The 21066-nt window shown below is 36.1% G+C and overlaps 2 protein-coding genes across 3 annotated transcripts; both read right to left on the bottom strand.

Moving 5' to 3' along the window:
- Positions 1–2626: 2626 nt before the first annotated feature.
- LOC306882006 (sperm flagellar protein 1-like) lies at positions 2627–12343 on the bottom strand. 2 transcript variants are annotated; one of them, XM_079436428.1, is made up of 7 exons: positions 12038–12343; positions 9084–9195; positions 8635–8785; positions 8471–8513; positions 4960–5005; positions 4753–4849; positions 2627–3769 (listed from the first exon to the last, which is right to left on the bottom strand). In XM_079436428.1, exons 1-7 carry the CDS (start codon positions 12150–12152, stop codon positions 3650–3652), a joined length of 684 nt encoding a protein of 227 aa, XP_079292554.1. In that variant the 5' UTR covers positions 12153–12343; the 3' UTR covers positions 2627–3649. The 2 variants fall into 2 exon arrangements, with proteins under 2 accessions (XP_079292554.1, XP_079292555.1); XM_079436429.1 differs by having other exon boundaries at positions 3571–3769; positions 4965–5005.
- adam8a (ADAM metallopeptidase domain 8a) lies at positions 12310–19985 on the bottom strand. The gene is made up of 25 exons (XM_079436427.1): positions 19887–19985; positions 19666–19769; positions 19488–19561; positions 19283–19361; positions 19125–19201; positions 18703–18886; positions 18249–18314; positions 18092–18160; positions 17818–17987; positions 17534–17615; positions 17269–17402; positions 16975–17152; positions 16248–16337; positions 15934–16129; positions 15668–15734; positions 15403–15571; positions 15242–15319; positions 14946–15030; positions 14730–14847; positions 14451–14634; positions 14306–14341; positions 14148–14204; positions 13408–13479; positions 13248–13322; positions 12310–13082 (listed from the first exon to the last, which is right to left on the bottom strand). The coding sequence occupies exons 1-25, from the start codon at positions 19936–19938 to the stop codon at positions 13038–13040; spliced, it is 2541 nt and encodes an 846-aa protein (XP_079292553.1). The 5' UTR covers positions 19939–19985; the 3' UTR covers positions 12310–13037.
- Positions 19986–21066: the final 1081 nt, after the last annotated feature.

The following is a 21066-nucleotide window of genomic DNA, read 5'->3' as shown; positions in this document are numbered from 1 at the left end:
ATGATCTCAACCTTCCAAATGTTGATAAACTGCCATAATGAACACTTAGGTTGAATGTCTCTGCAGTGCAAACCCAAACAGCACAGCGGTGAAGACTTTCAGTTTGAGGTTTACAGGCTTATTATTGTCCATTGCTCTTAAAGGAATATTCTGGGTTCAGTTTATTTGTGCATTTTTTTTCAATGTCATGTCTTTTTCAGCATTTATGGCATAATTTTGATTACCACAAAAAAAAAATTAGATTTGTTTTTCTAATTTTCTTTAAAAAAAGATCCAGGCCTCAGTGAGGCACTTACAATCAGTGTTGGGTGTAACGCTTTACAAGTAACACAAGTTAAGCAATCAGATTACTTTTTTCCCCACAAGTAACTATAAAGTAATGCATTACTTTTTAATTTACAAGAAAATATGAGTAACTTTTAAATAATACTTTAAATAAGTAACGCCAGTTACTTTGTTTTTTAACTGCTCTCCTGTACCCATGTTGAGAGAAATCGTGAACAAGTGCAGAGTCGTGTGCGCTGTGTAAACATGATGGTTACTGTAGATCTAGACTAAATATGAACATGCATTTACTCATCTCACCTGCACAAAAAACATTTTCAATATTCCTCAAAATGAAGAAAAAGAAAAGTGAAATTCAAACTTAAGATTCTTGTTTATTATTTTATATAAAGGAGGTACAAGCTGAAATTAAGTTTTGTGGTAATCAATATTCAGTAATCAATCAGTTTCTGTCGATTGAGCTCAATGTGTTCTCAGAATATTCATAATTATAAATAACTGCAAAAACATGCAAATTGAAAACAACCCTAAACATGATTATGAAAGGAGTTGTGCATAAAACATGATGACAAATAAAACATTTGAAGATCAGATCAGATCAGATAAGCACTAAACACGCACACTTGAAACGGACCTTGAAAAGGTAGTGAAGGAGTAAACGCTTTCATTTGAAGACATTTGAACAATCGTGGAAAACCCCCCTGAAGAGGTGTATCTGCAGTACTTTAGTTTACTTTTTCTCTGTTGGATTGGACTCTTTAAAACTGATGGTCTTAAAAATGAGACATTGTTATAGACCAGAGGGAGTACCACACTCATTCTCTCTTTATGAGAACAACTCCCGTTCCAGACGCTCTCACAGTGTGCTTCATATGTCATCTGCATGCTGAGGGGCTCAGGCATGCTTTTGACTGTAATTCAGTGTGACTCAGAGAGCTTTAATGCTGCTTTACCACCCAAAGATCCAACCCCCAAGTTCTGCTGGTCTCTTTCTGAGAGCTCAACTTGAGTCACCAGGGAGCTCTGAGAACTTTATGGACACATGTGAAATACTCAGAGTATCAGCTTCTTATAATTATTTTCCATATGAAACATATCTCTTTCAGTATATATATTCAACCAATTATAAGAAATCATTCGTAATTCATAATAATCTCATACATATAGACAGAGAAAGCTTTTTACCGTTCTCAACTTTGCTTCAGAAATGTTTACATTTGGTCTGAGGTTTCCACATGGGGCTGATGTAAGCATAAAAACATGCCTCACAGGAGGGACACAAAGTGATTGCAAAAACTGTTCCGAAAATGGCTTTGTGAACTCTTCTGGCCAAAAGAGAGAGAGAGAGAGAGGATAAGCGGCCGCAATTCTGCTGGAGCCAAATCTGCATTCTTGAAGGAAAGCCCCAAATTACAGGTCTCCCCTTTGATGGCTTTATGATAAAGAATAACTTGTGGTGAAAACAGGTAGCTGTTAATGGCACCCAGAGAATGTGATGTTGACACATTGGATAGGCACAAGGGGGAAGTGAATCTGCTGGCATGGGCAACTGCGTGCTGACAAGCCTTCTTCAAAGCCACTCTTTGGTGGGTACCCTTTGAGCAAAAATTGAACAAAATCACTAGATATATTGTTTCTAAAAAAAGAATTGTGTTTTAAAGGAGGTAGGATATAATATTTAGTCTTAAAGGAGAAGTGAAATTTGATCATAAAAGCACTTCTATTTCCTGTTAAATGGAAATATGCAAGGGATATTTATATTTATATATTTGAGTATTTATGCAAATAAGCATGCATACATTTTTATCATAAACAATGTTGGCCAAAGGAGTCAGTTGCCATGCTGAGGTCAAAATGAAATCCATTTTAATACAAACTCTTTACTTTGAGTCTAACATCAACCCCAAACATGGCACACCATGATACTGGTCTTATGACGTGACACCCAGTAATATTGTGAACAATGTAGATTGCCCAGCAAAATACAGTGAAGCCTAAATGAGAAAATATTAAATTATTGTATTTTATTATTTAAAGGGGACATGAACTAAGAAATCAAACTTCCCTTGATCTTTTGACATATAAGAGTTCATTGTACTATAAAAAAAAAAAAAATCTGTAAGTTTCAGAACTCAAAACTTTCTCATCAGTCTAAAAACAGCTTATATTAATCTGCCAAAATGACAGGTTTTGGAATGTGACACTTTATGATGTAATAGTGTGGCTAACCACCACCTCCGCAGAAGAAGATCAATGCCAGCTTCTACATCACTGCCTGTGTAGCTCTGCCCACCGATTCACGCATGTAGTGTAGATAGCGAGAGAGACAAATGCAGGTCTATGCAGAAACCAAATGATAAAATTTATTTGATGAACATTATATTTAATGAAGTGCCAGACCATGTCAGTAAGAACTTGGTCCTCTGTTCACTTCATTTTTATTGTGGATTCATTTACAAACAAGGCACAATTCAATGCAAGTTTATCAGAAATATTGAAACTAGAAGACGATGCTGTGCCAAATATTGGATCCGATGTCGCACCACACAAGTGTAATTATTTTCATTATGTGATCACTTTTTCTTTGTCCGTTAGTATAGATCGTTTGATTTTTGTCTTATATTACTGTATTTATTTAGTCTTATATTTGTGTATTTATTTATTATTTATACAGTATTTATGCATTTTTAACCTAAATCACAGCAGCATCCATCTATGAAGGATGTAGTCTGTCAAAAATACACCACTGTTAGCCAATCATAGCAGTGGGCGTTTACTTCCGAGTCTTCGCCACGCCTATTCAAACAGAGTGTTCTGATGAGGGGGGTTAAAACCAGGACAATAGCCAATAACTTCTAAATTATGTGGGGTTTTTTTGGTGTACAAATCTTGATAACATTATAAGTGGACCTCAGATAACAATACAATTAACAGCAAATTCTTTTTTTAAACTGAATCTACTGGAAAGCTCTAGAAAATTAAGTTCTAAGATTTAAAAATTCACAATACTGTCACATCAAAGTGATAAGGTTCAATAATTCTACATGAAATGGAAACACTATCATAGTAATTGCAGTTACTGTTCAGAGTAAACTAAATCATCCACAGAACTGTTTAAATCTCCCCAGGGATAAAGACTTTACTGCCAAAGTTTGGTGGGCTCCAGTATACATAAACTCCTGTAGATGGTCTCAGCTGATACACTATGCTAGCTATTGACATCAGTGCTTCTATTCTGAGTGCTCTAACAATCACAGGTCAGAAAACAGGTGAGGAAAATGAGATGATTTCATATCTCTGTAACAGTTTATTATGAGTCTTAAGTATGCATATAGTAAGTAATTCCTGATGGTGGATCTATATGTTAATAATGAGATAATGAGTTGCGTGACTTATATCGCTCTAAGTGCTTTGTCAAGTCCTCGATGCGTAGATCCTTAAGATGCACAAGATGCTCCAATCGGTCTACCTTAATCTGTAAAATCTGAAGCAAATTAAAACATTTACTGTACATGATATTCAACAGCGGTTGTACGTTTATGATATTATGCCTGCAAACCAAAGGCTTTACAGTGTCACAAAAGAACAAATGGACGTTTACGGTCACAATCATTCTGTAGCAATGTCATTTCCTTCCATAGAAACTTTGATGACTAACTGATGCAGAAGTTGATAAAATTTTCATAAACTAGACCAGTTACTGAATATTTTTTATTGAAATGCAAACAGTTTAAATGATTAATCTTCAAGCATTTAAATGTGTTGCTGCAACCTTAAAACTGTTTGTCAAGTGACAAATATCACAGCTGCTGAACTCATAATGACTCATATAACAATCTTCAATGTTTTTTTAACACATTTTTAACAGTGACAGGAAGCATGTCAAAGAACTTGTGATCTGCAGCCCTTGACCACTTGCCAGGAGAAGAGCACAGGAAGGACATATTTCCTTTTGCATTGTATGCAGAAAGTGCTGAAACTTGTTATTAGTTTTTGCAAGTCATAAGATTTTGAGAAGTTGTAGATGTAGATGTAGATGAATGCAATCTTGCAGGGGATTTAAGTGGACTAAATGATTGGAGAAACCCAGCATACATCAGGAGACAGAGGTCTGTCATTTCACAAAAACACTAAATGATGATATTTTTATTTGTACTACAAAATGATTGTATTATTGTATTATTACAAAATAATACAAAATAACATGCATTGATGTATTTTTCACAATAACATCAATAACATGCATTTAGAAAACGGTTTTAATTTCATACCAACTTTAAAGGTGCAGTGTTTCGAAATTAAACAAAAAAAAAAGAAAAAAAAAAAGACTTTGAATACTGTTTGCATTGCAATGCTGAAAACACCAGATACCAACAGTGCTTAAACATTTCTGGGAACTCAACCAATAAACTTGTCTCTGCATATTAGACTGGAAAAGGAGAAAGCATTTTAACATTAAAACCTTACCTCAACAGTCTCCTGCAAAGCCAAAATGGCTTGCTCCTTTTCCTCCAAGAGCAAACGGACACCTGGATCCACATTTGGTCTCAAGGCTGCAGCAGCACTACACAAGATTTCCAACAAGTCCATTATAAATGTGTATTTTTAGGCCTACATGAAAGACTTCGTGAAGCTCAGAAAGTCCTTTTCACTTCACAGTTTATCACTCAGTACCTTACTTTGTCTTTATTCTTCACAGTGGCTGGACTGGTATGAGGTGCTTCAGAGAAAACAGAGAAAGGGATTAAGAAATAATAATACTATTTTTTTTAAAAACATCTTTCTTTTAAACATTTTAGATTTAACAAAGGGAAATGTGTTGAACAAATGTGTCTTCGGCAACAGCCTAAAACTCAAGTGCCGGGTCTTGGCATAGACAGCGGATTCAGGATCCCTCCAGGCTAAATTCAGGCACTGAGACTACTCTCATGATACCCTGCATCAATTTCCTCTAGCTGAGTGGTACTCCCCCATACTTTAAGCTCATGAGAACTGCTTAACCAGGAAGGCTAAACTAATTAGACTCCATTTGAACCCATTAAACACAATAAGGTCAAAAAGACACATTGACAGGGCACCAGACCATAACTATGGAGCAGGAGAGGTTTTTTTTGGCTCTAAGCTCTGAATCATCAACACCGGCTGTGCTTCACCTTATAAACATCTCATGAAAGATAAAATCACAAGTTAAAATTCAACAGCACCTACAGGAAAAAGAAAAGTAAAAAGCACAGGACTCCTGTTTCTTTAATAGAAATAGTCTGCACTTCGACAATATGATATATCAGAAACAATCTATAGCCTCTCTTGTCTCATAATAGACTCAATAATCTTCTGTTTGCTTGAGTTTTGTGTGGACGAAAAGGGCTTTTAGCCAAATGCATTGAGCCTGTTGGAAGTGATAAGGGCTATCTAGTGAATGGAGCTGATGGACGCAAGACCTTTTCTATCATGAAAAGAGGGAGTTGGACCTGAAACCAGATGATGTCACGGCTAAGACGCCATGATGATGAGGTGTGGGAAATGGAGAGTTGACCTATCCGGTCCCCTTCTATGTAATGTTAAGAGTGTTGAAAATGCAGTGCATTTGCACTATTTCCAAACACAACTGACCATTTTGTCCATTTTAATATAAATAAAGGAAAAATAAATTTGACCAACTTTTTTTTATTTTGCTGCAGATTATTAAACCTTTACACTGCCTCAGAAAGTACCTTTATGCGCAAACATTGCCTGCAAAGTCATTGCCTGATAGGGCAGCAAGGTAAAAAGTCAGCTGCCTAAGCTTTTGGGCGAAGCCATAGTGTGCATTTTTTATCCATACAATGAAATCTAGTCCAGTACAATGGGGTTTTGTTTACTGTATGGGCAAAAGCAATTTCTTTAAAATATGTTCTTTTGTGTCCCACAGAAGAAATAAATACAGAATGAAAGTGAGTAATTGATGACAGAAATGTTTTTTGGGTGAACTAACCAGAAGGTCTGAGCACAAAAAGCCTCACAGACACATGACATGACCATCACAAAACACTCATCTTGGTCTTGCGACACTTACAGTAACTTGCTAATCTTGCTAGTTTGGTTTGCAGTTAGCCAAGGGCAGTGTTTTCTGAATATTTTGACAGTCAGACTATTTATGACCACAAACCTCATGAATGCTTAGCTTCTTAAAAAATTATAAAAAACATTTCCAAGTATTCAGATACAACTGATGAGCTCATTAAGCATTTGAATTACATTACCATTCTTACTAGTATCAATAAGAATCATCACAATTAATATGAGGAGACAACCAACACAAATCTACAGTTCACATCTTCTCTTCATCTTCAGAAAACAGTTGATATAATAGTGGGACTTCTACTATCTGGCCACTGACTTCATTTATGTGGGAGGTTATTGACGTTAGCATTGTGAATTATTTCATGCATGTAAAAAAAAGCACAATGAATTCATTTATTTATTTTCTTCCTGTGTGAAGATGATGTGTAAAGATGAATGTATTATAGACGGTTTCATCGAGCGCATGCAGTAGCCCCTCACTGCAGAACAAAGATCCAGGGGGCGGGGTTGGATCCACATAGGGGGTGGAGATGGTAGGTTTAGGGGTGGAGATGGGTAGGTTTAGGGATGGGGATGGGTGGGTTTAGGGATTAGGGGGTGGAGACAGGTAGGTTTAGGTATATGTAAGGTGGGAGGAGTTGGATCTAGATCCAACCACACCCTCTGGATCTTGTGTTCTGCAGTGAGGACCATCTCAGCTCACGTGCCTGGCCCGAAGTTAACTTCCGGTCTGTTTGTTTATCGGTCCGGTTAGTGGCGCCGGCTACAAACGCAATTAAAGTTAAAGTGATGAGTAATGAAGTTGGGCTCAGGTTATTGTGCTGTGGGATGTGTTTCACATACATTTATTTATTTGTGGCAACTCGCCATGATATCAAAACTGACCGATTTTCCAAAAGGCTTCCTTGAATAAACATGAGCACGTAATGCACATTTAAAAATCAAAACGAGGCACGGGTGTTTTTATATCACTATTTCTGAGGGAAGATTGTCTTTAGAAAATGTTCAATGTCATTTTCATTTAATCTTGCATGTTATATGCCTGATAAAGCAGCGTTTGTTAGCTTAGCGCTGCTTTGTGTAATGTACAGCCCAACAGCCCAACAGTTCATTTGAAAGTCCGTCGTAGTTATCGCTGCATCTCAGTCTGTCTGATTCACGCAGCGAACATATTTTGCCTGTTATCAAAAAATTATCTACTCTGGCTGTTGTTACTGATTCTATTTGGATCTACCGGAAGTTAAGTTAGGGCCACAAAAGCACGCATGCGCAGTAACGTCTGTTTATGTTGTTGCCGTTGAAACCGTATTGTACCAGTAAAGTTATAGATCTTTGTGTTTGGTCTGCATATCTAAGTTTGTCATAATAAACTCCAGCATCCTCACGACTCTACAGGAGACAAACAGTTAAAAAAGGAACGGTCCGTAAAGGTATGGACATGGATTTGGCCTTCTTCTTGAGCTTAAATGTGAGTTTCCCCCAAAAAACTGTCATCATTTACTGCCTCATGTTGCTCCAAACACATAAGACTGGTTAATATGGTTAACATATTAAGATACTTTTAATGAAACCAAGGTTTCTGTCCCTTCATTTAAAAGTCCAGGTCACCAAAACTTAGAAGATCCAAAAAGGTGTTGTAAAATGAATCCATATGAATCGATCACATCTCTTCACAAGACTCATATGGATTTGCTTTATGATGACTTTATTACCTTTTTGGAGTTTGGTGACCTCAACTTTCAATGGAAGAACAGAAACAAGTTAAGTTACATTAAAAATATCTTAATTCAGAACTAACTAAAGTCTAATGGAACATCATTAGGGTGATTAAACTATTTCATTTTTGGAGAACTATCCCTTTAACTTAGAGAACACTAAATCACGTTGAATTGCAGAGGGACTGTTTCATAAAAACAGTCTTAATGAACCTAGACTCGCAGCCAGAGTCAGTGCGTCTTCTACTAAAGCAGACCACAGCCCAGGGGGTCCTCGGCAGGCCCTCCCCCACCTGCTACTGGGCCGTGGTCTCCTTGTCATATCTCCTCAAGATGACCTTCACTGCCCTACTGTAGCTTATAACCAATGGAAAACTAAATCCACATTTCTGTTTTACAGTATTTACCTGATCTCGACTGTCCAGTTGTAGTACTGTAATATTCTAAGTCCTGTAAAAAAGAATAAGGCAGGGTTAAATTACTGATCATTCAACCATTATAAAGAAAGAGGAAATAATATCAAAAGAAAGATGCTGTAGCAATGCAAATGCAAATACACACACAGACCCACCAGTGTGCCATCTAAGTGTTTTCCTGCCGGTTTCTCCTCTATCTTCTCTCTCAGAGAGCAAAGGACTGGTTCAATGTAGCCTGCTGTGCTGACTACAATATTCTTCACCATCTCTTCAGGTATATGGAAGTTCAGCTTGGAGAAAACTTTTCTGAAATGAGAACAGCATGCAGTTGTGTGTTGTTCAATTCTAGACAAATATAAAAGTTGTTTATTTGGTAGAAAACTTCTGTCTATTTCCCCCAGTGCTCTACATATGCTGTCTAGTTAGGCAGCTCACTAGATTTTAGACCCAACAGTTCAGCTGGAGATCCCAGTGTAATTGCCCAGAGGTGTAATGTCACATTCCTGCAATCCCCCGGGGAATGTATCAAGCGACACGAGAGGGTCAGATAAGCAGTGCAGTGTTTGCATTACTGTCTGCGTGGAGAACAAATAAATATACTTGCCTGTTCAGGGTGCTCCAGTTACTCAGCTTCTGTTGCGTGGAATGCGCGGGCGTGTAGTTGTGCAGATCCACCAGCTTAGGGAAGAAATGCTTCACTACCTCTGCAGTCATAACTGCTTATGGAAATCATTAAAATACTCAATGACAACGATACTGAACTTTGTAAAATGTTATACCGCCATGGCCAAAAAATATCGGCACCCTTGATAAATATGATCAAAGAAGGCTGTGAAAATTAGTCTGCATTGTTAATCCTTTTGATCTTTTATTTAAACAATTCACAAAAATCTAACCTTTCATTGGATAATAAGAATTTAAAATGGGGGGAAATATCATTATGAAATAAATGTTTTTCTTAAATACACGCTGGACACAATTATTGGCACCCCTAGAAATTCTTATGAGTAAAATATCTCTGAAGTATATTCCCATTCATATTTACAATTTTGAGCACTCCAGGGTAATTATGAACATGAAATTATTCAGACATGGCTTCCTGTTTCACAGAAATATAAACAGGAGGGAAAACAAAGCCCAAATTCCCTTAATCATCCATCACAATGAGAAAAACCAAAGAATATATATCTGATGTGCAGCAAAAGATAATCGAGCTTCACAAATTAGTGAAGTGGCTTTAAGAAAAGAGCTAGAGCAGTGAAAATTCCCATTTCCAACATCAGGGCAATAATTAAGAATTTCCAATCAACATAAAATATTACGAAACTGCCTGGAAGATGACATGTCTATATAGTCCTAATGCACGGCGAGAAGGAGAGTTTGAGTGGCTAAAGACTCTCCAAGGACCACAGCTGGAGAATTGAAGAAAATAGTTGAGTCTCGGGGTGAGGAAACCTTAAAAAACATTGTTAAACAGCACCTACATCACATGTTGTTTGGGAAGGTTTCAAGAAAAATTCTCTTAGCTCATCCAAAAACAAACTCCAGCATATTCAGTTATCAGACACGACTGGACCTTCAAATGGCACTGCCTTCTATGGTCAGATGAAACTAAAAAACAAGCTTTTTAGCAGCAAACACTCAAGATGGGTTTGGAGAACACAGGCATAAAAAGTGTACAATGAAATATACTGCTGTATTGTTGATGTTGTGGGCCTATATTTCTGCTGAAGGTCCTGGACATCTTGTTTAGACACATGACATCATGAATTCTATCAAATACCAACAGATAAAAAAATCAATAAGTGACTGACTCTGTTAGAAATCTTGGTAACACTTTATTTTAGGGTCTCTTAGCTAGTTGCTTATTAGCAAGCATATAACTAGAATATTAGCCATTTTATTTGCATAATATTTGCCACAGCCATATCACCCTGCAGCCCAAGACCGGTTGCCCACTGAAGCTAAGCAGGGTTGAGCCTGGTCAGTACCTGGATGGGAGACCTCCGGTGAAAACTAGGTTGCTGTTGGAAGAGGTGTTAGTGAGGCCAGCAGGGAGTGCTCACCCTAACGCCCCGGTATAGTGACGGGGACACTATACTAAAAAAAAAGCTTTCGGATGAGACGGTAAACCGAGGTCCTGACTCTGTGGTCATTAAAAATCCCATGGCACTTCTCGTAAAGAGTAGGGGTGTAACCCCGGTGTCCTGGCCAAATTCCCTCTACTGGCCCTAGTCAATCATGGCCCCCTAATAATCCCCATACACTTGATTGGCTCTATGACTCTCTCTCCTGTCCACCTGTAGCTGATGTGTGGTGAGTGCACTGGCGTCGTTGTGTTGTGGCTGCTGGTGGTGGTTGAGGAGAGACCCCCCCCACATGATTGTAAAGTGCTTTGAGTGTACAGCAATACACAATAAAGAGCTATATAAATGCATCATTCATTTATTAGTAGTAATTAAGCACTTATTAATGCCTTATTCTACATGACCTTATTCTACATCCCTAATCCTACCCAATACCTAAATTTAACAACTACCTTACTAACTATTAATGAGCAGCAAATTAGGAATTTATTGAGGGAAAAGTCGTAGTTAAGAGTGAATAAATTTTCCCTATTCTAAAGTGTTACTGAAATCTTAAAATGGACCATGTTTGGATTTTCCAACTGGACAATAATCCAAACACAAACCTCAAAAACAACACAAAAATGGGTCACTGAGCACAAAACCAAGCTTCTGCTATGGCCATTCCAGTCCTCTGACCTGAACCCTGTAGAAAATGAGTGAGGTGAACTGAAGAGAAGAAGCACCGTCATGGAGCTGTGAATCTAAAGGGTCTGGCGAGATTCTGGATCTGATCTCTTGTCAGGTGTTCTCCAACCTCATCAGGCATTATAGGAGAAAATATAGAGCTGTTAAACTGGCAAATGGAGGTTTCAAAAAGTACCGAATAAAAGTGTGTGCCATTAATTGTGGTCAATGTGTATTAGAGAAAAACATTTATTTCATAATGATATTTCCCCCCATTTTAAATTATTATTATCCAATGAAAGGTTAGATTTTTGTGATTTGTTTTAAATAAAAGATCAAAAGGATTAACAATGCAGACTAATTTCACAGCCTTCTTTGATCATATTTACCAAGGGTGCCAATATTTCCAAGTAGGGCTTGCTGCAGTCCACAAGACCCAGGGAGCGTGGTTGGATCCACATCTAGGGGGTGGAGATGGGGTGGGTTTAGGGATCAGGGGGTGGAGAGGAGACGGGTAGGTTTAGGTATATGTAAGGTGGGAGGAGTTGGATCTGGATCCGACCACGCCCCCTGGATTTTAGCTAATTAGATTATAGTTTTGAATGGCATACCATTCTAAGTATATATAATATATATTGCAATTATAAAGTATTTACAGCACACACACACACACACATAGTATTTAGGCTATTTACTTTCATATAACTCAAATGCAGAGCAACACTGCTAAAAATGTAAACAAATATCATGAATAGTTAATTAGCTAATTTAGCGGTTTTAATTGTTTCTTGTAGGAATTAAATACCTCCATCGCTAAAATCTCTTGTTATATTCCGTTTGGGTCTGGAGAGCGGTATCTTGTCTATCCACGCGTAGAGGTCTTGCAAAGTTTCTTCGTCTAATTGTTTAGGCCCATCCATCGTTTGAAACAAGCTTCTGCGTGATTAAATCTCAATGGTACAGGCACTAGTATGAGTGTTTGAATCGTTACTAGGCAACGAAAATACAGGGCGCAGTAGAGGTCATACACGTGTGAGGGCGATTCAAATATCTGGAAATAAACCAAATAAACTGATTAAAAGAGAAATGTGAAAACTTTATTGTTGCTAACAAATAAAAATAGTAAAATCAGACCAGCTGAGATCATTGCACGTTTTGAATTTAAATATTTGGTGGGCAAAAAATGTTTGCCTTTGTCTTGAGTGCCAAAACCACAAGGATCACAACAAAGATGTAAGAAACTTATTAATAAGGCAAATTACTAAAGTAAGGACGGAGAATGCTTCAGACAGACCATACGGCACAAGCCTTTTTACAGGTCCCCTCTTGTAATTTCAAAAAGTAAATAACAAGAAATTCTACACAAAATGGAATGACAAACGAAATCCCAATTACAAGATATAAAATGGCAAATAAAAGCTGCATAAACAAGAATGAATGCACAATAATACACTGCAAAAACAAAAAAGGAGGAACTCTGTAGACTTCCATAGAGACACAATTTGAACGGACTGTTAACAGTTGCAAATAACATTCTTTAAAATTAAAGTATAAAATAAATAAACTGAAGAAGAAAGCCAAAATACAATAGAAGAAATTACAAACAAGTAGTACCGAAAGTATAAAGCGATTCCTACAGTGCAAATCTTTCATTCCGTTTTACCTTCTCCTTAACATCATCTTGTTATTCAGAGTTATACCACAAAAAACAACAAGCTTTGTTCAGCTCGTAAACTACTGCCCATGTTTTGTTAACCAAGGTTCTTCTGAAGCTCCCAATGATTCAGAGTAACTCTTGTTCCAGATCATCTGGGCTTAGCAGGAGGTTTCAGTGCAACTTTCTGGATTGCCTAGAGTAAATGCAAAAGAGCTTTTAAAACACCGAATTTATTCACACTACACTGTCAAGCAGTTTGAATAAATTAGCATTAACAATGTCATTTTTCAGATAATTGAAAGCGTTTTTATAGTTTATATGTGAATTGCTGAATGCAAAGCAATAAACCTTACAACACCTGAGGCGGAGTGAATGCTGGCTGCATCCCAGTGGGTTTTACAGGAGGCACTGGAGGTGGTTTTGACTTTGTCACCTATCAGTGCAAACCAAGGTTAATAGTATTGAATGGTATTTATGTCAGATGGTGCCAGATGGTAAAGTAAAAAATAGCTTCTTACAGGTTTAGATGCCAGTGGTGGCAATGGTTTTGATGGAGGAAGTGGTTTAGTTGGTGGAAGTAGGGGCTTTGCCTGAAACAAAATTTAGACATGACATGAGAAATGACACAATGATCAAGTCACTTCTGTTTTATGTCACCTCCGTAATAAGCTTAGAGTCATTAAAAGTAACCAAAATGAAAATGAAAATTATACTTAAACTAAACAGTGTATTCTCATTCAATTATACTTAATTAAACAGTGTATTCTCATTCAAAAGTTGGGGTTGGTGCATTTTGTAGAAATCTGTTGTACTCAACCTAGGCTGCATTTATTTGATAAATTAAAGTAAAAACATTTATATTGTGAAATATTACTACAATTTAAATTTAAATATATTTGAAAATGTAATTTATTCCTGTGATGACAAACCTGAATTTTCCGCTGCCAGTCTTAAGTGATCCTTCAGAAATTAATCTGCTATCAATCTACAGAAATCAAGCACTAATGCTGATTTAGTGCTCAAGAAACATTTCTTATTATCATCCGTTTTGTGATGATTAATATATTGGTGGAAATCACATGTTTTTTTTGATGAATAGAAATTATTTTATGATATTATAAATGTCTTTATATACTGTCTCTTTCGATCAATTTACTGCATCCTTGCTGAATAAAGTATTTATTTCTTTAAAATTTTTTCGTAATGATCCCAAACTTTTGAATGGTAGTAGTGTATTTTAAGATACTCTGTGCCTCACCTGAACAGGATGAATGTTTCTGGAAATACCAGGAGGTGGAATGGAAGGCTTCGCAATCTAATAGAACATGGACATACATTATCATTTTTGTTAAAACGGTTTTAGATTTAAATAATAGATTTTAAAAAATGCATGCATTTTTAGAGAGGATAAACTACCTGTTCTGTCCTAGTTTGTGATGCATCCTTTGGAGGCTGTGGATAGTGAGAAATAAGTGGTTGAAAGATTAAGTCTTTTATCCTAAAATGGACTTTGTAAGAACAATTTGAACAGCCCATTTCAAGGCTAAATTAATGACTTTACCATTGGTGCTGTTCTAGAGGGCGTAGCTGGAGAATAGAGAGGTTTGCAGGCCAGAGTAGTGGATGACTCAAGGAAAGTTGGTTGACTTATGCGTGGTTGTGTGAATCTGGGGCTGTTCTTTGCACTTCCTGGTTGGAATGCCGGATTACACTGGCCTGAGGAAGTGTGGATATTCTTCGAAAACCTTTTAGAATAGAATGTATTTCATTAATAGTACAGTAATTGAAATGATAAATGAAATTGATCGTTCATGATTGTCAGGTGCATAACAGATCCTACCTTTTCTTTCTAAATTCTGTTATTTTGTTCCAGTGACACACAAGTGCTCCAATAATAATGATCAATCCAAGAACGACTACAGATACAGCCACACCAATTATCACAGATTCTTTTCTCACTGTAAAGGTAAACATTTGACATGGCACAGAATTAATTTTGTTTGGTCAATGGCTGAATTACGTGAAGTTATAAAGATATAGTGAGGATGTAGTTTACTTTTTTGTTGTTCTGAGAATTGAACATCACAATGGGGTGGTGCCCAGCCTGGATCACAGTGACACTTCCTCTCATGGTTACACACCTTTAGAATATAATTCAGTAGTATGTTTACATGTTTATGCTTTTAAATGATTTGTCTCCAATGCAAATTCAAAATGGGTATTTTTTTAAATACTAGGATGCATAGTTTTAGCACATACAAGTAATAAGACTCTTCTTTCTTAAAAAAAGAGAGAGAAAGAACATAAAATATGTTATAAAATTAATGGAAATGAGAAGAAGAAATCACACACCCCACGATTGTTGCATTTATCAGAGCAGTCCTCAGTGCCATATATACTAATGTCTTGGCAAAGGTTGTGGTAACACACCTGTTGGTTATAAAGAAAAATATAAATAAAGGTTTTATACACTGTTTTTTTTATAAGGCAATATACATTCATTATTTACTTGCCTTATTAATGCCACATTTGGTGCCTGCTGGAACCATCCCCAAGTCATCTGTGGGCGAGGAATCCACGGCTATGTAGCAGGTTCTCGAATGAATTGTTACTGATGACTTTCTGTTGGTTATGGGGAAGGTATTCCCACCATAACAGTATATTTTCCCACACATCATGTGCCTGTAGGATTCAGAATACTTGTGTGTCATTAGAGAACAATGTACAAAATACTATTTTTAGCCTTCAGCCATCAAAGAAAAATGAAGATACACTTACTCAGCACTCTTGGAACTTCTGTCAAATACATTATACTGAAAGCAGGTGTCAGCATCCACTTCAGCATCTAAACATGTACAAGATATTGATGCTAAAATATTCATATAAATTTAATATTTTCCTAAATTTCTATAAGAAACTTCATTTTACAAAAAAAACATTAATTTAACAAAAAATCCGTAAAGATTTTGTGTTAAAATGTTTGTAAAAGCATAAAAGAGGACCCATAAAGCAGTGTATGAGCAATGACTCAGTAAAAATAGTACCTGATCCCCACAGCATCTTGCAGTGCTCCTTATGTGTAGGACATTCTCCATTATAACAATAGCCCTTATTATAATTGCAAGGGAGTCCATTCATCTTATATTCGTCTTCAGGACAGAAGGCTGACTCTCCTGTACAGTACTCGTCCAAATCACAGTCATGAGCACTCTTTCTGCATAGGCTATCTGAATGTTTCAGCTACAAGGGAGGATTAACAAAACAGATTAAGGCAATAATACTTTTACATGTATTTTGAGTCCAATAACAACTTTAGTATGGTCTTCCTGTGGAGCTTGGTAGGCAGCTTTGCTGATACCTGACAATTGTGGCAGCACTCTCCATGTGCACAGTGGGCACCTTCGGTCAGTTGACAGGTGGTGGCATTGCAGCAGGGATTGTTACATTCCTAAAATGTAACATTTAAAAAAAAAATGGTCAAAGAAAAAAAGTTTCTTTTGTTTGTTTAAAAAAAAAAAAACCGTTTATACAGAGTACACTATCATTTAAAAATCTGGGGTCAGTATTCTGGCTTGCGACCAATGTTTTGTCTTTAAAAAACTATAATTAGGATCAGTAAGATTTTTTAAAGAAATTGATACTCTTATTCAGCAAGGACACATTAAATTTATAAAAGATGAAGACATAACGCTGTTCTTTTGAACTTTCTATTCATCAAAAAATATTTTAAAAAACATTAAGCAGCAAAAATATTTTCAAGATTGATAATAATAATAAATGTTTTCCCAGCAGCAAATCAGCTTATGAGAATCATTTCTGAAGGGTCATGTAACACTGAAGACTGAAGTAATGGTTGCTGAAAATACAGCTTTGCCATCACAGGAATACATTATAATTTAAAATATAATAAAATAGAAAACAGTTATTTAAAATTGTAATATGTCACAATAAGTTCTAATAACATTACTGTTTTTGCTGTATTTTTAATGACTACATATAGTCAAATACACAAATCTATTTTAGTCATACTTTAAATAAGCCAAAATTGCATCAACTGGGAAATTTGATAAACCAACATGTCACACCTCAACAGTTCCGCAGTCACACTCCTCGCCTTTATCAACAAAAGCATTTCCACAAACTGGGCCTCCATATAATTCACCCTCATTTGGCACGTCTAGTAGACAGCTGGTGTCATAGTTCTGCAAAAACGCCTTTAAAGACGATTGACTGCAAGTACTAAAGGAATCAGGGTAAACATACCTGTTGGAAAAGTATGTAAGAAATGTTATGGTCTGTGAAAAAAACTGCAGAAAAAATACAATAGCTGCCAATGGCATAAATGTATTCTAATCAAAAGTATTTTCAGTTAGCCTCACCCAATGGTGTCTGACATAACGCAGCCCTTGTCAGAGGAGCATGCACAGTTTGAATTATCATGTGACATGCCCAGATTATGTCCCATTTCATGGGCAATGGTAGAAGCCACTGCAATGGGATTTTTATTGTGGTCCTTTGTAAAGAAAAAAAAACATCAAATGTCATTATATTATTCACCACAACCAACGCTTTCTTTCAAACATTAGAAAAGTACAATTTTTAAACTATTAATTTACATATATAAACATCTGCTCATAAAAATACCTCATTCACAGCACCAGAGGATGGAGAGCACATAGCATTCATTGTGGCCAACCCAACTGTTGTTCCTTCAAAATCTATAGCCCTGATAAAAAAAAAAAAAAAAAAAGAGAGAACTTGAGGTATTAAAGGATTTTTGTTGTTGTTCTACTGTACTATTTTATAAATAAAAAATAAAAGTTTTAAAGCTTGTGGTAAGACGAATTTTAAAGGGAACTGTTTAGTGTGAGTAAAAATGTGGCATTCACAGCACAGAAACTGATTAAGATGAGCAGTCCGTGACTCACGTAACAAAATGGGCATTGTCATGCTTCTTCCTCTTGAGCAGGCTATCTTGACGCCATTGTAAAAATCGTTCCAGAGTATAATTTGGTATACTGCTGACATCAATCAAGTTTCTATTAGACCAAATCTCAAGTCCAACCAACCTGACACGTATGTTTAAAGGCCGGTAAAGCTGAATGTGAACAACAAAAAATTCTATAAATAATGTTTTAAAAATCATATAGTAATCACCATGCATAAGCCGTTAATTAATGAAAGACCAAAATTGTCTGATACCTTATCTACGTGATTTGCGACCAACATCATTCTTTCTTCAATCTTCTTAAAACTTCCAAACTTATTGTACTGAAGGAAAATATGTAGATATATTTTAACAATATAAACACGACACATCAGTGCTCAATATATTTTTTCCATTAAACCAAATTCATACCTCTGTATGATCAACAACCAAAACCATCTCAACAATCCGCTGTCCTCCCCTGGGGGCTTTGTTTTTCTGAAGAGCAGTTGAAGTAAAGTTATTGTCATTAAACTGTTCATGGTAAACACATAAATAAGATGTTGAGGTACAAATTATACATGCTGCTTAATAATAAAATAAGGAGCAAGTACAAAATTTATTTTCTACGTTGGAAACCAACACTAAATATATATTTATTAAATATATTTCTCATATAATAAGCTTACATTCCACAAGAGATCATTACTTGCTTGAATACATGCCATTAATTAACTGCATAATTCTGCCATATGGACATTACTTTGATAACAAATCACTCTTCATTGTAATGTAGAAATATTCATCTTACGTAAAGCTGTATTGAAACAATATGTATAGCAAAAAGCACTATATGAACTGATCTGAATCATTAGAAAATCATTACCATATTTTTGCCTGTATACAGCCCACTAGACTTTGGACCAAGGTCATAGACTGTGTCATTAATGTATCCAAAGGCCCCTTGCTTGGTCCTTAAATGCTCTTGCTTATAAATTGCATGGTCACCATCCAAAGACTCTTCTAGGGGCTCAATCAAGTAAACTTGATTTTTGACCCTCAGAAACCCTCTAGAAGATAAACAAGATACAATATTTTAAAGAGGGAGAAATGTAGGAAATATTTGTTGATATTACTTGTGCACATTTAGAAGTCATTTAGTAAACTATCTAAAGCAGGCACAGTCCAAGAAATTAAACTCTGAAATATATTTTTTACTGTACACAAAGTGGACTCAGGGTATATTTAACATATTTTGAAACACATTTAATATTCAATCACATCTATAGTTTACAAAATTTCTCTTACTCCATGCCAGAGCAAAGTCCAACACTGACTGAAGAGTCCTCAAAATTATGGACATGTCCCTGATAGTAGCAGTGATCCTAAAGTCAAAAACATAAACAGTTAAGCAGCAACATTCACATACTGTGTAAAGACAGAAATAAGCTACTGTTTAAACATACAATACTGTCTGAAGACTTTGTCTCTGAAATCCCATCTTTGGTATAATGTGAGAGGGTGTAATGTTTTCCTAAAAGCTCTCTGTTGAAAAAGAAAAAAAGAAAGAATGAATGAAAGTTTAATTAGTCTGGGTAAGAATACAAGTCCACCACATTTCGTTTAGAGCAAGTAGTTAAAGCCTATATTTCTAAATAGTCACATTCTCACCTATTTTTGTGCAAAGAAATTGTGAAGTTCCTCCCATCAACCGCCAAATCATATTCAAGTTGTTCAGGATATATCTGAACGGGTGAAAGCAAGCATGCATGAATAAAAGTCAAATCAAGCATCCCAAGAGATGTCAACAGTACTTCAGTTTACAAAACTAGTCTGAAAAAGAGCGAACCTTGAGAGAAGAGGCGCTCCTCCTCGCTCGCGCTTTCAGCGCCTGAGGTCGGAGTCGCACCACATCATAGCGCATCACATGAGATAAAGCTGCCTCAAGATTCTCTAAAACAACAGTGAATAAACAAATCATCAGTATGTGTTACCAGTAAATTAAAAACACATCACGCACTGTGACATGATTCGCACTGTAAAAGAATCATCCTAATGCTGCGCGCTCACCCCATGTATAAACAAAAGAAAGCAGTGATATAAATAATCCAGTGTATCGCATGGTTCACTGTCCTGTGGACTCGCTCCGGGACTCGTGGGCTGCTGTCTGTGGGAACTCGGCTACTTGAAGTTCAAGCTCCGCCTCGGTTATCCGGCAAATTAGCATGAAGAGACTAATACGACCTCCTCATCCGGTAACAGCAAAGGTAAACTGGCATCCTGTCTGGGGCAAGAAGCCTTTAGGCTAAATATTTGCAGAATGTATAAATTACTTTTGATAGGCTATCATTTTTTAACTGAAATTAATATAAAAATACTAAATTATACTCTATTTAATATTGCGTTTTGACAATTTATTTGAATAATTGAATTACCAATGGCAGACAAGGCACAATCCTAGTAAAAGAGATTAATCTGAAATCTTAATTTATTACAATTTACATAGCCTACAGGTAGGCCTAGCCTATATGAATATATAAATATTTAATGGCTTATATTTTAATTGAAGATATGTCACAATAGCAACAATGTGAATATAAATTGAATAATTAGCCTCAAATAGGCTAAGTTTAAATAAATAACCAAAATGTCTAAAATACGCTTAAAATATGCTTTCCCAACAGAAATTATGTAATCTCCTGGAAGATGAGGTAATTAAGGAACCAGGTTTTGTTCGTCATTACAAAAGGGATATTACAAAAGACTACAGTTGGGAAAGAAAATGAAATTGAGGACACAGGAGAAAAAAAAAAAACACATCAAATGAATAGCTACCATTTAAAACAACATTCAAAAATAAAACTTAGGCATATTTTAATATTTTGACTAGAAAAAATTTATTATTAATAGTTATTAATATATTGCCAAGGACATAAAACATTAGTAATAAAACAATTAAAAAAGAACCATTTAATTGTAATCGTCGCGTAAGAGAAATAACATAATTTCAAATTGTTTGATTGTTGTCAGTTTAGCCAATATATTAAGATATGAATTATTCATATTGTTATGTGATAGGCTACTATAGGACAAGAGACTTGAAAAATGGATGGATGGATGAAAACCAGAACTGAAATGACTGTGCTGACATCCTGTGGTTATATTCTGCAGGTGCAGCTTTGAGAGTTTTGCTTTAGTTCTTTTTGGTTGTGTAGCCACTGCTTATCAGACTTATATGCAAAACTATAAA

The sequence above is a fragment of the Barbus barbus genome, assembly GCF_936440315.1.
Source record: "Barbus barbus genome assembly, chromosome: 16".
In the NCBI taxonomy this organism is placed as follows: Eukaryota; Metazoa; Chordata; class Actinopteri; order Cypriniformes; family Cyprinidae; genus Barbus; species Barbus barbus.
This window is presented reverse-complemented; position numbering and strand designations above follow the sequence as displayed.